Source organism: Oryza glaberrima, chromosome 4, assembly GCF_000147395.1.
Source record: "Oryza glaberrima chromosome 4, OglaRS2, whole genome shotgun sequence".
In the NCBI taxonomy this organism is placed as follows: domain Eukaryota; kingdom Viridiplantae; phylum Streptophyta; class Magnoliopsida; order Poales; family Poaceae; genus Oryza; species Oryza glaberrima.
This window is the reverse complement of record NC_068329.1, coordinates 30,712,888-30,726,429: the sequence shown is the minus strand read 5'-3', so window position 1 is coordinate 30,726,429 and position 13,542 is coordinate 30,712,888. Positions and strand designations below refer to the sequence as shown.

Sequence of the window (13,542 nt, the reverse complement as noted above, 5' to 3'; positions counted from 1 at the left end):
CAGATAGGGCAGATCTGTCGTTTTGCGTGGGAAGATGACGCGAGTTCGTGCCCATGTGAACGTGCGGTAAACGACTGGCTGTGGCCGAGACACGTAGGAAAGGCCCATTGGGTCTGTGCTGACTTGGCAACCGACGTGGCACGATATCCGTTGCACTTTTCATCGCCTCTTCTTGGTGTCAGCATCGCAGCATTGGTAAGATTTTCTTTTCATTGACAAATACAGTACAAAAGTAGGTGTTCATAAGGCGCGTAGACTCATCCCTATAAATACACATACGCACACTCTATCCTATAAATATATTGAAAAACTAGGTTGGGAGATTGACGAAATCACCACCGACGGAATAAGATTTAAATCAGCTGAGGATAGTGTAGTACTCCCTCCATTACTAAAAGACCATCTTTCAACTTTAACCAGTTACTGGTTAATCTGACCAGTAACTTGACCCAAATTTTAACTTTTTACGCTAACGCGTAAAAGAATTACACGTCAATATATTAGCAAGGAACAAATTTCACTTTTCAAGTTGCAACTTGCAGGTAGTACGAAACTATTTCTAATCTCTGTCCAAAATGTCAGGTAAAGTGGTAATGGCTTGCATGAAATGCGTACACCAGTCTCAGTTCTGAAATGTCTTACTAGCAGTTAAGCCAAGTATACTTTTTTCTAGGTGAAGTTAAGGGCATGCTCAGCTTACTTGGTCACAACTGCAAACACAAGAGAGTTTTTGCTGATGGTTATCGCTGTTGCATTTGTGTTGCGCTGCAGCTGCGACCAACTCAATCATGCAAGGCCTAGCAAGTACTTGATGCGGTTGTGCGGAATAGTGCATTGTCTTTCTAACTACTGTCTACTACAAAAAGACCAAGCTGCATAACCGTATCTACCAACATAACAGTCTTCAGACCACTGCAATAGCAACAGCCTATCGTTTTGGTTATGCTTATCCGCATAGTTTATTAACAACCAAATAGTATATATTATAAGTAAAAATTTATGCATGTGTCTATAGCAATTTAAAAGCAAACGCCATAAAATAAAAATACGATGAAAATTCATAAAATCATATCAAATTAAAAATTTAAATTTAAATTTTAGCTTACAAATATAAGCATAAGCAAAAATGATAAGGCTATTCGATCCAGAAGCTGTCTCTCGGCGAACAAAATGAACACCTGAGAGACAAAATGAACAAAATGAAGCAAATCTTCTAATTAAGCCCAATACGTTTCATTTCCAGGAGGCCCATTGCTATGGGCCCCATCACTTCCTCATGAAGGCCACAAAAACCTGGCTAATCACCCACAACAAATAAAGCCCAATTGCCCATGAGGCCATTCAACCCACAGATTCAACCAAGATGCATGACGAGTTGCCCTCTGGTCGTTATCGTCCTAATCAGACGGTGCCTATTTTAGCTTCCTTCTCCATCAGGATCTCGCTGGAAAGTCCAACTTACCTACATCAGTATATGACATTTTTCATTCACATCAATCTTAGCAAGCATGACATAATTTACTATATGATATTATAGACCGTCGTACGCTCATACTAATGTGATTATCTGCTGATGATGGACATCGACCAGCACACTCGTCCTTATCGTTTGACCAAAATGACCCGATCCAACTAATCATATACATGCGAGATCCTGTGTACTATAGTAATGTATTGTAGCGCTAATTAAATTGAGATGATGGGCGAAGAGGCGTGCTTGGTCGAGAGAGGTAGGATGCGTGTGTCCACGAACAATAGACCAGGGTTCAGCTTAAAATGTTTAACTAGACGCATGCAGATGCAGAAGCTTGCGAGTTGTTCATATGATAATTATTAATTCAGAATATATTACAGCTGATCGATCGAGCTGGTAGCTACTGTAGCTAGCATGCGGCCGCGATTCCGATCGATCCATCAGCTGGGCGTCGCCGTCGCCGGTAACATTGGTCGGTAGGACACCGGATTTTAAAAATGTTGATGGTTTCTGAAGCAACACCCAAGTGTTAATTATTGGAGTATATTGTGTGTAGGAGTGACAGGTGCTACCAAAAAAAACGCTGTTCAATCTCCCGTAGGAGCATATTACTAATTGCTAGCTGATGATCTATGATTAAGCTCTGACTGACTTCTCGGGGGTCAGCAATGCTCGAAGCTACTAGAATACAATTCCGTTCCCAGCAACTTGTGAACTTTTAGCTAGCGATCGAGGAATAAAAGCTAGATGATCGAGCAAGTTCTGAACATTGTTGGGTTGGTGTGTGCATGACATGTGCTAATCCTAACTGATGTAATTGGGATCGGACTATGTGCATTCGTGGCCAGTAGAATTGGAAGGCTCCACGGCGCTCGAGTCAAGGAGCACGCGCGGGCATGGTATGGTGGTCAGGCATCGGCAAACGACAGACAAGGCAGCCAGGCAGAGCACGTTGTGCGTACTCTATATCCACCGAAAGCTAGTGCGTGCCGTCTATGTTCTGTATTGACACAAGTACTATCTTTCTATTCTAAATATATTTATCTTTCTATTTTAAATATATTGTATATATCGTTGTTAAATTTTTTATAAATGTTTAACCATTTATTATATTTATTTTTCAAAAAAGTATAAAAGATATACTCCCTCCGTCCCAAGAAAAGGCAAACCCTGGGTTTCCATATCCAACTTTGACTGTCCGTCTTATATGAAATTTTTTTATAATTCGTATTTTTATTCTTGTTAAATGATAAAACATGATTAATATTTTATGCGTGACTTGTCTTTTTAATTTTTTTATAATTTTTTCAAATAAGACGGACGGTCAAACATTAGGCACGGAAACCAGGTTTGTCTTTTTTTTTGGACGGAGAGAGTAAGTTGCTTCATCTGTTCCACAATGTAAATTATTTTAGCATTTTTCATATTTATATTGATGTGAATGAATCTAAAAATACTGGAATGACTTAGATTGTAAAACGGAGGAAGTATGTTTGAAGAGCCTTCAGTACGTAATGAATTAAGTCATAAGAACTTAAATAAAAAATATCAGCCGCACGCGCACGCTCACGCACCACCTTGTTTCGCGGGCCGAGCGTCATACAAGGGAGAGCGTGATGCGTGTCTCTCGCATAACGACATCGTTACGTTCACACGAATAAGCAGCATTCACAATAGGCGATGGCAATCACAGGATAAAAAACACAATTATATATCAGTCCAATTGTTCGGGCTCGTATGGAGAAACCGCGCTCTCAGTAAACAAACCAAGCCAAAAAAAAAATAAGATTCTAATTTGAAACTAACATCCTCTAGTAATTTACTATGGGCTACATACGGCGGCCGAAGTATCAAAGTAGACTCATATCAGTTGACGGGGTGTTGACAGGTTAATTATTTTCCAAGTTTAGTCGCTTCATGGTTGCCGATAATTGATCAACCCACCCGGTCAGAAATCCCAGCCGCAGAGAATTCAGATTCCAATTTACTGCTTTTCACGAGCTACAGGGCGGCAGCGCGCTGATGACAAACCAAACCACGGATGCATGCGCCGATCCGACGAGATGCACTGCACGTCTGCACGCACCGTGGCTGCGTCGGCCGACAGGTCGCGGTGCGCGTGTGCCCCGCGCGGCGAGCAGCGGGCAGCCCGAGCTGGGGCCAGCAGCCGACGCGCTGCACTGCACTGCACTGCAGAGAAGCGAGCGAGCGAGCAACGCATTCGATTCGATTCGAGAGTAGGAGAAGCAATGCAAGGCGGGGGGCGACGGTGACAGCGCAATATTTCGCGGAGGCGGGGCCCGTCCCGTGGAAAAGCCGCCACCGACCAAGACCCCACACCCGCATCCGTCCTTTTTTCCCCAACTCCACCGCCCGCCAACCCAGCCACGCACACCCGTCCTCCTCCTCCGCCCGCGTCCCCATCCATCCATCCATTGCGCCGAGGGATCGATCGATCGATCGAGCGAGCGCTAGAACCTGCCGAACATGAGGATTAAGATGTAAATTAAGTGTTTTTATATAAAACGAGACGATAATATGTGATTAATTAAGTTGTAATTATTATAAATTTAAAAAATAGTTTAATCTAATATTTTAGAACAACTTTTATATAAAAAGTTTTCGCACGAAACGTACCGTTTAGCAGTTTGAAAAATATTACTTTTATCTAAAAATTTATCCAGCTTTAGTCGGAGATTCGAACAGGGCCGTAGTAGGAGATGAGCGAGCCTGGCTGGCTGCCACGCACGCAGACGCAGGAATGCGTGACACGGGCGTGCCCACCGTATAGTGTGCTGCTGACCGATCGAGCTGGCTGGTCATCCAGCCGGGATGGATCCACGCCAGCCAATCCCAGTGGCCAAGATCACTGTACGATTTACACTGTATTCTGCATGACTACTAGAGGCAGGAGCAGTACGTTCACGGTCCACGTACTTCGTACACTAGGAGCATGCATGCATACTGGTAGACTGGTTTGTTGGTACCTAGTAGTACATGTAGATTGCTCGGGTGAAAATGATAGACGATCAAAATCCCCACCAATCGTGTATCTCGTTAAGTTAAAAGTAGTACTGTAACGTTTTCTTTATCGTTTTGTTCTAGCTATGTGTAAATTCTGTTTTTTTCTCCAGTTTTTTTTAGTGTCGTATTGCGCTAACCAATAGCTAAACGATTTTGCTAGATATTTGTCATCAAATTTCTCCCCCTAATATTTGTCAGATGTAATTACAGTACAATTGTAGTGTAACTTGCATGTAATTACAGTACAATCGTAGTATAATTACACTGTAACTATAATGTAACTTTGAAGAATCTCTCGATAATATGTTATTTTAGTAAAATAGAGGTCGTGGGAACAAATCCTTTCACATATGTGTGTGCTGTGATTTTTTTTCTTCCTCACTAGAACAAATCTTGTAACAGATCTAACGATTCAAAATTACGTAAAACTTACATACAAGTTACACTGTAATTACATGCAAGTTACAGTGTAATTACATACAAGTTACAGTGTAATTACATTACGATTGTACTATAATTACATCTGTCAAATTTTTAGTAGAAAATTTGTCGACAAATGTAAAGTTGGTCCCATAGCTAAATCGGATATGAAAATTTTCAACTGACCGAGAATTGTTGAGTTTTTTTTCGAACGCGCAAAAGAATTGCATGCCAATATATTAGTAGAAAAAAAGAGTGCTACGCACTCAGGCCCCGTTTAGTTCCCCAATTTTTTTTCCAAAAACATCACATCGAATCTTTGGACACACGCATAAAACATTAAATATAGATAAATGAAAAAACTAATTGCACAATTAGGAGAAAAATCGCGAGACGAATCTTTTGAGTCTAATAAGTCCATGATTAGCTATAAGTGCTACAGTAACCCACATATGCTAATGACGGATTAATTAGGCTCAAAAGATTCGTCTTGCGGTTTTCAGGCGAGTTCTAAAATTAATTTTTTCATTCGTGTCCGAAAAATCCTTCCGATATCCGGTCAAATATCTGATATGACACCTAAAAATTTTCTTTTTCATAAACTAAACATACTCAGTCAATTGTTGAGTAGAAATGCTATCCTTCCGACCGTTTTCATCCCTGAACGCATGTACGTCTGGTGCGGTGCGTTGCTCTGCTCGTGTGGCCAGAGGCAAGAGGCACGCATCGCGAACCGTGTGTACAGGGCTAGCTAGCTTAGCTAGGTGGTACAAGTTGAGGAAAGCTTAACGCACAAGGAGAGTATATCTCGCTGCGTCAGGCGCGGGCTCCACCGGCGGCCGCCCGCCACCTTCCATTCCTTCCTTCCTCGCGCCTCCGTCTATATATAGCAGCTATGCCAAGCTCGCTCGCCTAGCCTAGCCGGTCCACGACGAAAACCAACACATCACCAACTGCTCAGGCATAATTGCTTTGCCGCCCTCCAGGTCGGACTGACTGCTACGTCTCTGTCTACGTATACCCCAGCCTCCTCGTCGTCGTCTCGTACTAGGATCTTGCTACAAATAGCCGGCTGCTTGCTCGCTTTAGCTTCTTCCTTCTCCCGAGAGAGACGATCGAGATCACGCGCCCACAGAAAACTGCAGATTAAGCGGCAGAGATTGTAGATAGCGCGAGGTTATTAAGGCCAGCAGTCTGACCGCGCGCGGCATGCCCTTCTGCTGCTGCAACCGACCAAATGGCTCCTGCGGTTGCCTCCTCCCCGTCACTCGTGCTCTCCGCCGCCGCCGCCACCGCCTCCAACAAGCGCCCGGCCGATTCCGACGCCTCGCCGCCGCACCAGGTCAGTTAATTACTCGGTTACATACTTAATTACACTTGCAGATGCAGTTGCATATTAGCTGTGGAAGTGTGTAGGGATATACGTGGTTTTTAGCTAGCGTTGCCGTTTCTGGAGATTTGTTGAGAATGTAGCGTGGCTTGCTCTTTCTGCTTTCTAGAGTTTGTGTTTAGCCGTTCTTTGGCATAAGTCGGTCTGACTGATTGTGTTGAGTAACTATAATTTTTTTATTCTAATATACTACGTGTAATCCTTTTTTTTTTGCGTGTTCACGAAAAAAATGAAGTGCGTAGGGATCGGCCAGTGATGTGGATGTGGTTTTTGATTTGCAGGGAGATCGCACGGGGCAGCAGGAGAAGAAGCAGCAGCAGCTGGAGTGCCCGCGCTGCCGATCCACCAACACCAAGTTCTGCTACTACAACAACTACAGCACGTCGCAGCCGCGCCACTTCTGCCGCGCCTGCCGCCGCTACTGGACGCACGGGGGCACGCTCCGCGACGTGCCGGTGGGCGGCGCCTCTCGCCGCGGCGGCGGCGGCAAGCGCCGCAGGGTCTCCGCCGACGCCGACCCTTCCTCGGCGTCGCCGCCGCCACCCACGACTTCCACCACGGACGCGTACGCCGACCTCCCAGCCGGCTTCCCGTTCCTCAGTGACGGCGCCTTCCTGCCGCAGTTCGGCCTCGCCGGCGTTGCGCCGGCCGCGTTCTCTTGGGCATCGGCTGTCCCTGACTTGTACAACTGCGGGATCGCGCCGTGGGACGATGGAACGGCGGTCACCGGCGCGGCGTGGGACAACTTCGCCGACATCGCCGGCCTTGATCTCAGCTGGCCGCCGCTGGGTAACTGACGAACAGTACACAGCTGGTCGCTCGTGTTTTGGGGGGCTCCGGTTTTAGCAAAGCAGCCTCAAGTAGTGCGTTCTTCGATCGGTATGCAGGTAGTGTGTTCTTCGATCGGTATGAAGTATATTTTGCTGAGCTAGGGATTATGATATAATTATTGGGAATGTAATTAAGCAGCTCAATTATCCAACGTGGTGTTTGCAGTTTTCTTCTCTCACCAATTTCATACGCTTGCACAATGATGTGGTGATTATCATTGGGATCAGTGAATCGTGATCTGTAGCTGGAAGATGTGTTTACGTATGTGCAGTGTTAATGACAATAATAAGAGTTTGTTGCCATCAAGATTCTAGCATGTGCTCCTAGTAATTAAATGAACTGTAGAATGCTGAACAGTGTAGTTCAATAAAAGCCATACTGGGAGGGAAGATTGCACAATGGATTATCATGGAGTTAGAAATTATCTTCATATATCAATCAGTGTATAACCAAGAAACAATATATGAACAAACAAATCGATGTATTGGTTGTTAACCATACAATTACACAAAGCCTTGTATCAACAGAGGGTAAAAAATAGTGTGGTGCTTAGCAAGTTGGATTGAGCTACTGGGGCTCCCAACCTGACAGCGAAACAGGGAAATCTTTCAGCTAGTAAAAGAACTAGGTGAAATGGAGAAAAAACTAACGATATCTATACAGTAAACAAACGGACATCTCTGAATATTCTCACACTAGCTTTACACTTGAACCGGGAAGCCGAAATTCTGGAACACCCTAATTTCACCACCCCTTCCTGCAGTGACAATCACCAATCCCCAAGCTGACCGGCGCTGAACATCCAAAGCTCCAATGCAAAGGTCGGATGAGCAGTGACCAGGACTGCTCTTGGCAGACGATTGTTTCTCGTCAGGCCAGGACGTTGATACTCCATCCGCTGGAGGATTGCTTGTGCTTGCAACACCTTCACAAACTGGGCGCTTGGTGCATCTATTGACAGTGCCATTCAGATCATGCTCACTGTTCTCTACAGGGGCATCCCGACCCGTGTTCATCACTACATCGTCTGAATCACTGTTTCTGCTGCTACGGGACCCGAATGAGCCACGGGATTCAGCGCCGGGCCATGTGATAGCCACAGTGACATCATGGCAATGGAAATGCTCATATGAGTTGGTTACATCAACTGCACTCCTGCTTCTGCTCGGATGGGAAGTATTGTCATGCCTCCAGACATACACGTGGGAGTCCTCACTGGCACAGACCACATATTTCCCGTTTGGAGCTACAGAAGCGGATATTTGGCTACTTGTATTTCGGAACCCTGGTGAAAAGATCAAATAAAATGTAAGTGAAACAGTATAAATACTGGCCTACTGAGTGAGCTAATGCACCAATCAAGTGCACAGTTCTTGTGATCTAGGGCTTGGTTTAGTTCCCAACTTTTCCATCACATCAAAACTTTCCTCCACACACAAACTTCCAACTTTTCCGTCACATCGTTCCAATTTTAATCAAACTTCCAATTTTGGCGTGAACTAAACACACCCATCGGGGGAAATTGGGGAAATGGAACCTATGATTTGATCTGTGAACATGTTAGGAACTGAGGTAAATAGGTGGGATGTGGGGGTTTTCCAAAGTATGAATCACTTGAATTTGGGTTACTTACTACTTTAAATCGGCCAGGTTCCTTCTAGGTGTTCTACATCCGTCAACGTCTAGAGGATACACAAGTACAGTGAATGAAGCATTACCTTTAAATTTGTGAACGAGTTCATCACCATTAACAACACGGATTCTTGAATCTGCAGAGGTAATCAGGACTTCCGACGAGCTTCCAGGAGCAAACTGTATGAAGTAGAGATATTTAGCATGTACAAGAGGCATCAGGCTAACATCTAACTATTAGAGTACAGACCACTCTTTCTTAACAAATGTCCGCCACGCAATTATGCACTACCTGGAAGCCAGTTATCTTCTTCTGGCCAGACTTCTTCTTCCTGATTCTTAGTTCTATCTGACTTTTGTACTGAAGCTTCTTTTCTGAAAAGACAAAATAAATGTGCAAGCTCATTATTGAGGGAAGGCAAACTCTAAAGTCTCTACTCTTGTTTCCTTTGAGATCATGCTATTTTATAGCTACACAAATAGGAACTCTTAGCTAGAACCTAAGATTAGATTGGGGAATAACTGCACTGAGAGACATACCAGTTGTATCAAATAAATGACAGCTTCCCTTGTGTGATCCCACCAGTGCAACCTTCAAAGGCACAAAGAAATATAGAGTAAGCACATTGTGTTTTATGGCCAATAGATAATCATTCACTAGAAACTAGGTCAACCTGTCCATCAGGGGAGTAACACGCAGCAGTGACCATCTCATGAAGATCATTCCAATCCTCAATCTTACGATCATGTACATTCCAAATGCGTACTTTTTCATCCAGTGATCCACTAATGAAGAAGTTATCATCCACGGGATTGAACTGGATGCAAGTCACTGAAACAAATTTGAGTGCAGCGGAGTAATTAATTGTCAGGCTGCTCCAAACATATACATGGTTACTGAAGAAAGGTGTTCATACATAGAAAATGACCCTGTAGCTAGACTTACCATAGTCTGTGTGTGAAAATGTTTTCAGACAGGTACTAGTAGTAATGTCCCATAGTTTAACAGTTTTGTCCATTGAGGATGAAAGCAAGTACTGCATGATAAAAAACCAAACAACCAGTTAGCACCTCCATATAGTTGTATTCAGTTTAAACTGGTTTTCTTTCAAACTTCAAAGACATCAATTTACAATGGGCTTGTTTTACAAACTTCAGATGTGAAGTCCATGTTCATTGATTAGCAACTAATGGTTTCATTGTTATATATTCCATTCAGTGAGTAAGTGAATTAGGTTAAGGAATGAGTGAAATCCTTTCAATTACAGATTAGAATAGTTAACAAGTTTGAATGCAGCTCGTAATAAAAAAAGTGTCATAAAAGCCAATCAAAAAGCAGGGGCAAAAGCTAAATATGCATATTTTGTATAGTATTTATGTGTCAAACCTAAGTGACCTTAGAACAACAGAGAAGACACAAAAGAGATTGCAGAAGTACAAGATGGATAATACAGATTTGCTGCTCATGTATTTGAATTTGACCACTACATAGATCCCGCAGATTAAGTGTATAGGTGATATTTGCAAATTCGTGGGAGTGCAGATGAATTATACGTGATAATGTCAGATGCAAACAAAACAATTATTTCCAATGAGGATTATCACCACATCATTTACGACTATGCTTTATGCTTTTCCTGTCAAAGTACAAATCACAATCGCACTGTACATGGCATTTACGAATAGGGATTTGTAAACCATAGTCCATATATGAAGTATATACCGTCAAGACAAACAATTATCATGGAATATCAGTAGGGCCTATTTCAAGCATATGCAAGAGTGTTGACAAAACCACATTTTGAGTACCCGTCAGCTCAGTGGCCAATGGAACACCACTGATTAGGAAGCAAAATCTGATTAGAATTTCTTCGGGCCTATCAAGAAAATGAGTGGACTATGATGACTGTTTTCAACAGTTTGTATATTTTGGTCATTGACTATCCAATCCCCCCCCCCCCCCAAAAAAAAAAAAAAAAAAAAAAAAAAAAAAAAACGACCAACATACGAAGGCAATTAAACAACAGATTTGTTCCTTAATGTTGCAGTTGCATTGACAACAGATCAATCAGGATGACAAAAAAGTAAGGGAAAAAACAGATAGATCACGATTCAATTATACTATCTCAGTAAAATCTTCCGAGTAAATCACAATAACAGTCCTATAATTATAAAGGCTGAGTAGAAAAATCATAACAACCAAACTAAGTTATGCAAAACAATTCCACATACAGATCTTTATAGCTGAAGTGTGAAAAGATTAGGATCAAGTAAGAGTGCTGTTTCCCAGGTTACGAGGCATGGCAATGATACATATTTCACAGACAGGCCAATGAAGTCAAAGAATAGACCATCCTAGCAAGTTGAAACAAATTCACGCCTAGTGCAAGAATCTTTCACCAGTGCAAAACTGTAGTGCTCAACAACCACTCAACCAATTTCACTTTTCTATCAGCAAGATGTAGCCAAATGTTGCATGCTGAAGCCTACGCTCAATTACTATGGCAAAATGACAAAATGCATTGTTTTCCAAATAGCCCGTTGATTTGATCTTTAGCCTTTTTAACAATGCGGGCCTTACTGCCGTACTAAACATCATCAAAACAACAAACGACTTCTTTTCTGTCCTACTATCTAGACAACACTAAAACGAAACAGAACTTTTTCCTTGTTGCCCTGAAGAACAAGGCAGTGTGATGGTTTATTATTGTGATTTTTTATAACATATGCCAGAGTGCCAAAAGTTATGATTGAACAGTTTAACATTCAATCGAAAGATCACAAAGTTCGCACCTGAGATTTGGACCATGATAGATCAAGAACATCGGCGGCGTGACCCAATAGAGAGCATACTGGTTTATCTCTGAACCCAAACACACATTCAGGCACAACTAGATGATCAGAGCCAACAGACTTCCGGCTGCTTTGCATCCTTGGCCTCCTCTTCTTCTCCACAAAACCCCCGTCAGCACAGCTCAATGACAATGTCGCCAGCTCCGGCGATCCATTCCCAACAGCTGCAAGAAACGGGCTGCAGCCACCACCGTTCTCCCTTGCCACCGTACCTTCCCCGAGCAATTCTCCCTTTCTTTCTCCCTCTGATACCTCCCACACATGGATGACACGGTCCTCGCCAGCGCTTGCAAGGTATCGTCCATCCAAGCTGAAGTTGATACACCAGATTGAGCCCGAATGGGCAGCCAATTCTTGTGTCATGAACAGCCCGGTGAGCTCCTTGCACGCCTTCCCATACTGCCGCACCCTGACCCTCCCTGCATTGCGCGAGCCGTTGCCGTCAAGGCTGTCATCGGTGGCGGAGCTCAGGCGCCGCGCTTCCCTCTCCTTCTTCTCCTTCTCCTTCTCCTTGTCCCTCTCATCGGTGCTGCTGCGCCCGTATGCAACGCTTCCCGCCAGGTGCCGGATGCCACGCAGCCAGCCTCCAGGCTTCCTCCGTGGCTTGGATGCTGGGGCGGCGTGGTCGGAGGTGGAGGATGATGCGGCTGTGGTGGCCCGGCGCATGAGCTCTTGGACGATCGGGGAGCGGCCAATGCAGAGCTCGAACTCCTCGAAGGTGAGCTGCCGGCCAGTGCCGACCTCCCGGACCACCTCATCGTGAACCTCCCCGACCTCGAACTCCGTACCGTCGTCCAGGTTCCGGATCCGGCATTGCTCCGCGCCGCCGCTCGGGTTCCTCGCAAGCGGCGGCTTCCCGTGGCCGCTGGATCTGGGCTCCTCCGCGGCGGCCACCACGGGAGCCGGCCGTGGCGGCGACGAGGACGGGGGGGAAGGGGTCGGCGAACGAGGGGAGGAGGATGATACGCGTGGGGACGGGTGCGGCAGGGGCTCGGAGTCGTGGGCGAGGCCGAGCCGACGCAGCAGCACGCGGCGGCGCTCCTCGACGGATGTCGGCTCGGAGATCCAGACCTCGTACGCGGAGAACGTCGCGGACGACGACAGCTGCTGCGGCTGCGGGTGGTGCCGCCGCCTCCGCCGGTGCTGCTGGTCGTCGTCGTCGGAGGCGGACGTGGACGAGCACGACGACGACAGGATCCGATCCAGCGACTCGTAGAACTCCTCATCCTCCTCCTCCTCCTCCTCCTTCTCCTCCATCTCCCTCCTCTCCGCCGCCTCGTCGCCAACCGGATCCATGTGGCCCGCCGCCGCCGCCGCAGCCTCCGGCATTGCGACACCCTCCCCTCCGGCGAGGCGGCCGCGCGCAAATGGGGATTTATATGTGGCGGGGAGGTTTTGGTTTTGGATTATGGTGTGGGTGTTTGTCTAGTTCGTGCGGGGTGCGACGTCGTCGGCGTGCAGTTGGAGTTGGGAAGACAACAACGAGGGCGCCATTTGGATCAACAAGTCCCTCGACTTTGGACTTTGCAGACGACTCGACTCGACTCGATGATGATGGAGGCGCCGCCGTGGCAAAATTGCTGCTGATCCCTAGTATCAGGGGGATCGGAGGGTATATCCTTGCCGGGGGCTGGGGACAATGACAGGTGGGGCCCCCGGGGAGGTATCGGGCCAAAATTAGCCGGACCGCTCGATTAGATAATGCGAAATGTGCGTGCGTCATTTTGAGGCATGGAACATATGATACATATCCTTCCTAGGATCAAGATGTCTTGGTTTATGACATTATTAATTTTGTGATGCTAATAACGTTTCATGCTAAGAATTTGTTCGTGGTTAGGTTAACTCTTGTGTAGTATCAATGGAGTAGTGGTTTCGCTATTTGTGTGGTTGCCAGTAATTTTCCCCTCTCCAACAA

At 45.4% G+C, this 13,542-nt stretch overlaps 2 protein-coding genes across 2 annotated transcripts; one reads left to right on the top strand and one right to left on the bottom strand.

Annotated features, from left to right (window-relative positions):
- Positions 1-5,824: 5,824 nt before the first annotated feature.
- On the top strand, positions 5,825-7,317 carry LOC127771006 (dof zinc finger protein DOF5.3-like). The gene is given in 3 exon segments (XM_052296797.1): positions 5,825-6,205; positions 6,207-6,260; positions 6,590-7,317. Coding segments are annotated over 3 exon segments (648 nt in total). The 5' UTR covers positions 5,825-6,127; the 3' UTR covers positions 7,106-7,317.
- Positions 7,318-7,621: 304 nt separating this feature from the next.
- Positions 7,622-13,182, bottom strand: LOC127771005 (uncharacterized). The gene is made up of 7 exons (XM_052296796.1): positions 11,565-13,182; positions 9,718-9,808; positions 9,446-9,603; positions 9,312-9,363; positions 9,064-9,146; positions 8,858-8,951; positions 7,622-8,424 (listed from the first exon to the last, which is right to left on the bottom strand). The coding sequence occupies exons 1-7, from the start codon at positions 12,951-12,953 to the stop codon at positions 7,841-7,843; spliced, it is 2,451 nt and encodes an 816-aa protein (XP_052152756.1). The 5' UTR covers positions 12,954-13,182; the 3' UTR covers positions 7,622-7,840.
- Between the last annotated feature and the right edge of the window lie 360 nt (positions 13,183-13,542).

Excerpts from the sequence above, each read along its gene's own strand:
- LOC127771005 (XM_052296796.1), bottom strand. The coding sequence starts at position 12,953 with ATGCCGGAGGCTGCGGCGGCGGCGGCGGGCCACATGGATCCGGTTGGC. Across the intron at positions 9,809-11,564 it reads TATCATGGTCCAAATCTCAG|TACTTGCTTTCATCCTCAAT; the intron begins GTGCGAACTTTG and ends TTTATCATGCAG. Across the intron at positions 9,147-9,311 it reads TCATTTATTTGATACAACTG|AAAAGAAGCTTCAGTACAAA; the intron begins GTATGTCTCTCA and ends TTGTCTTTTCAG.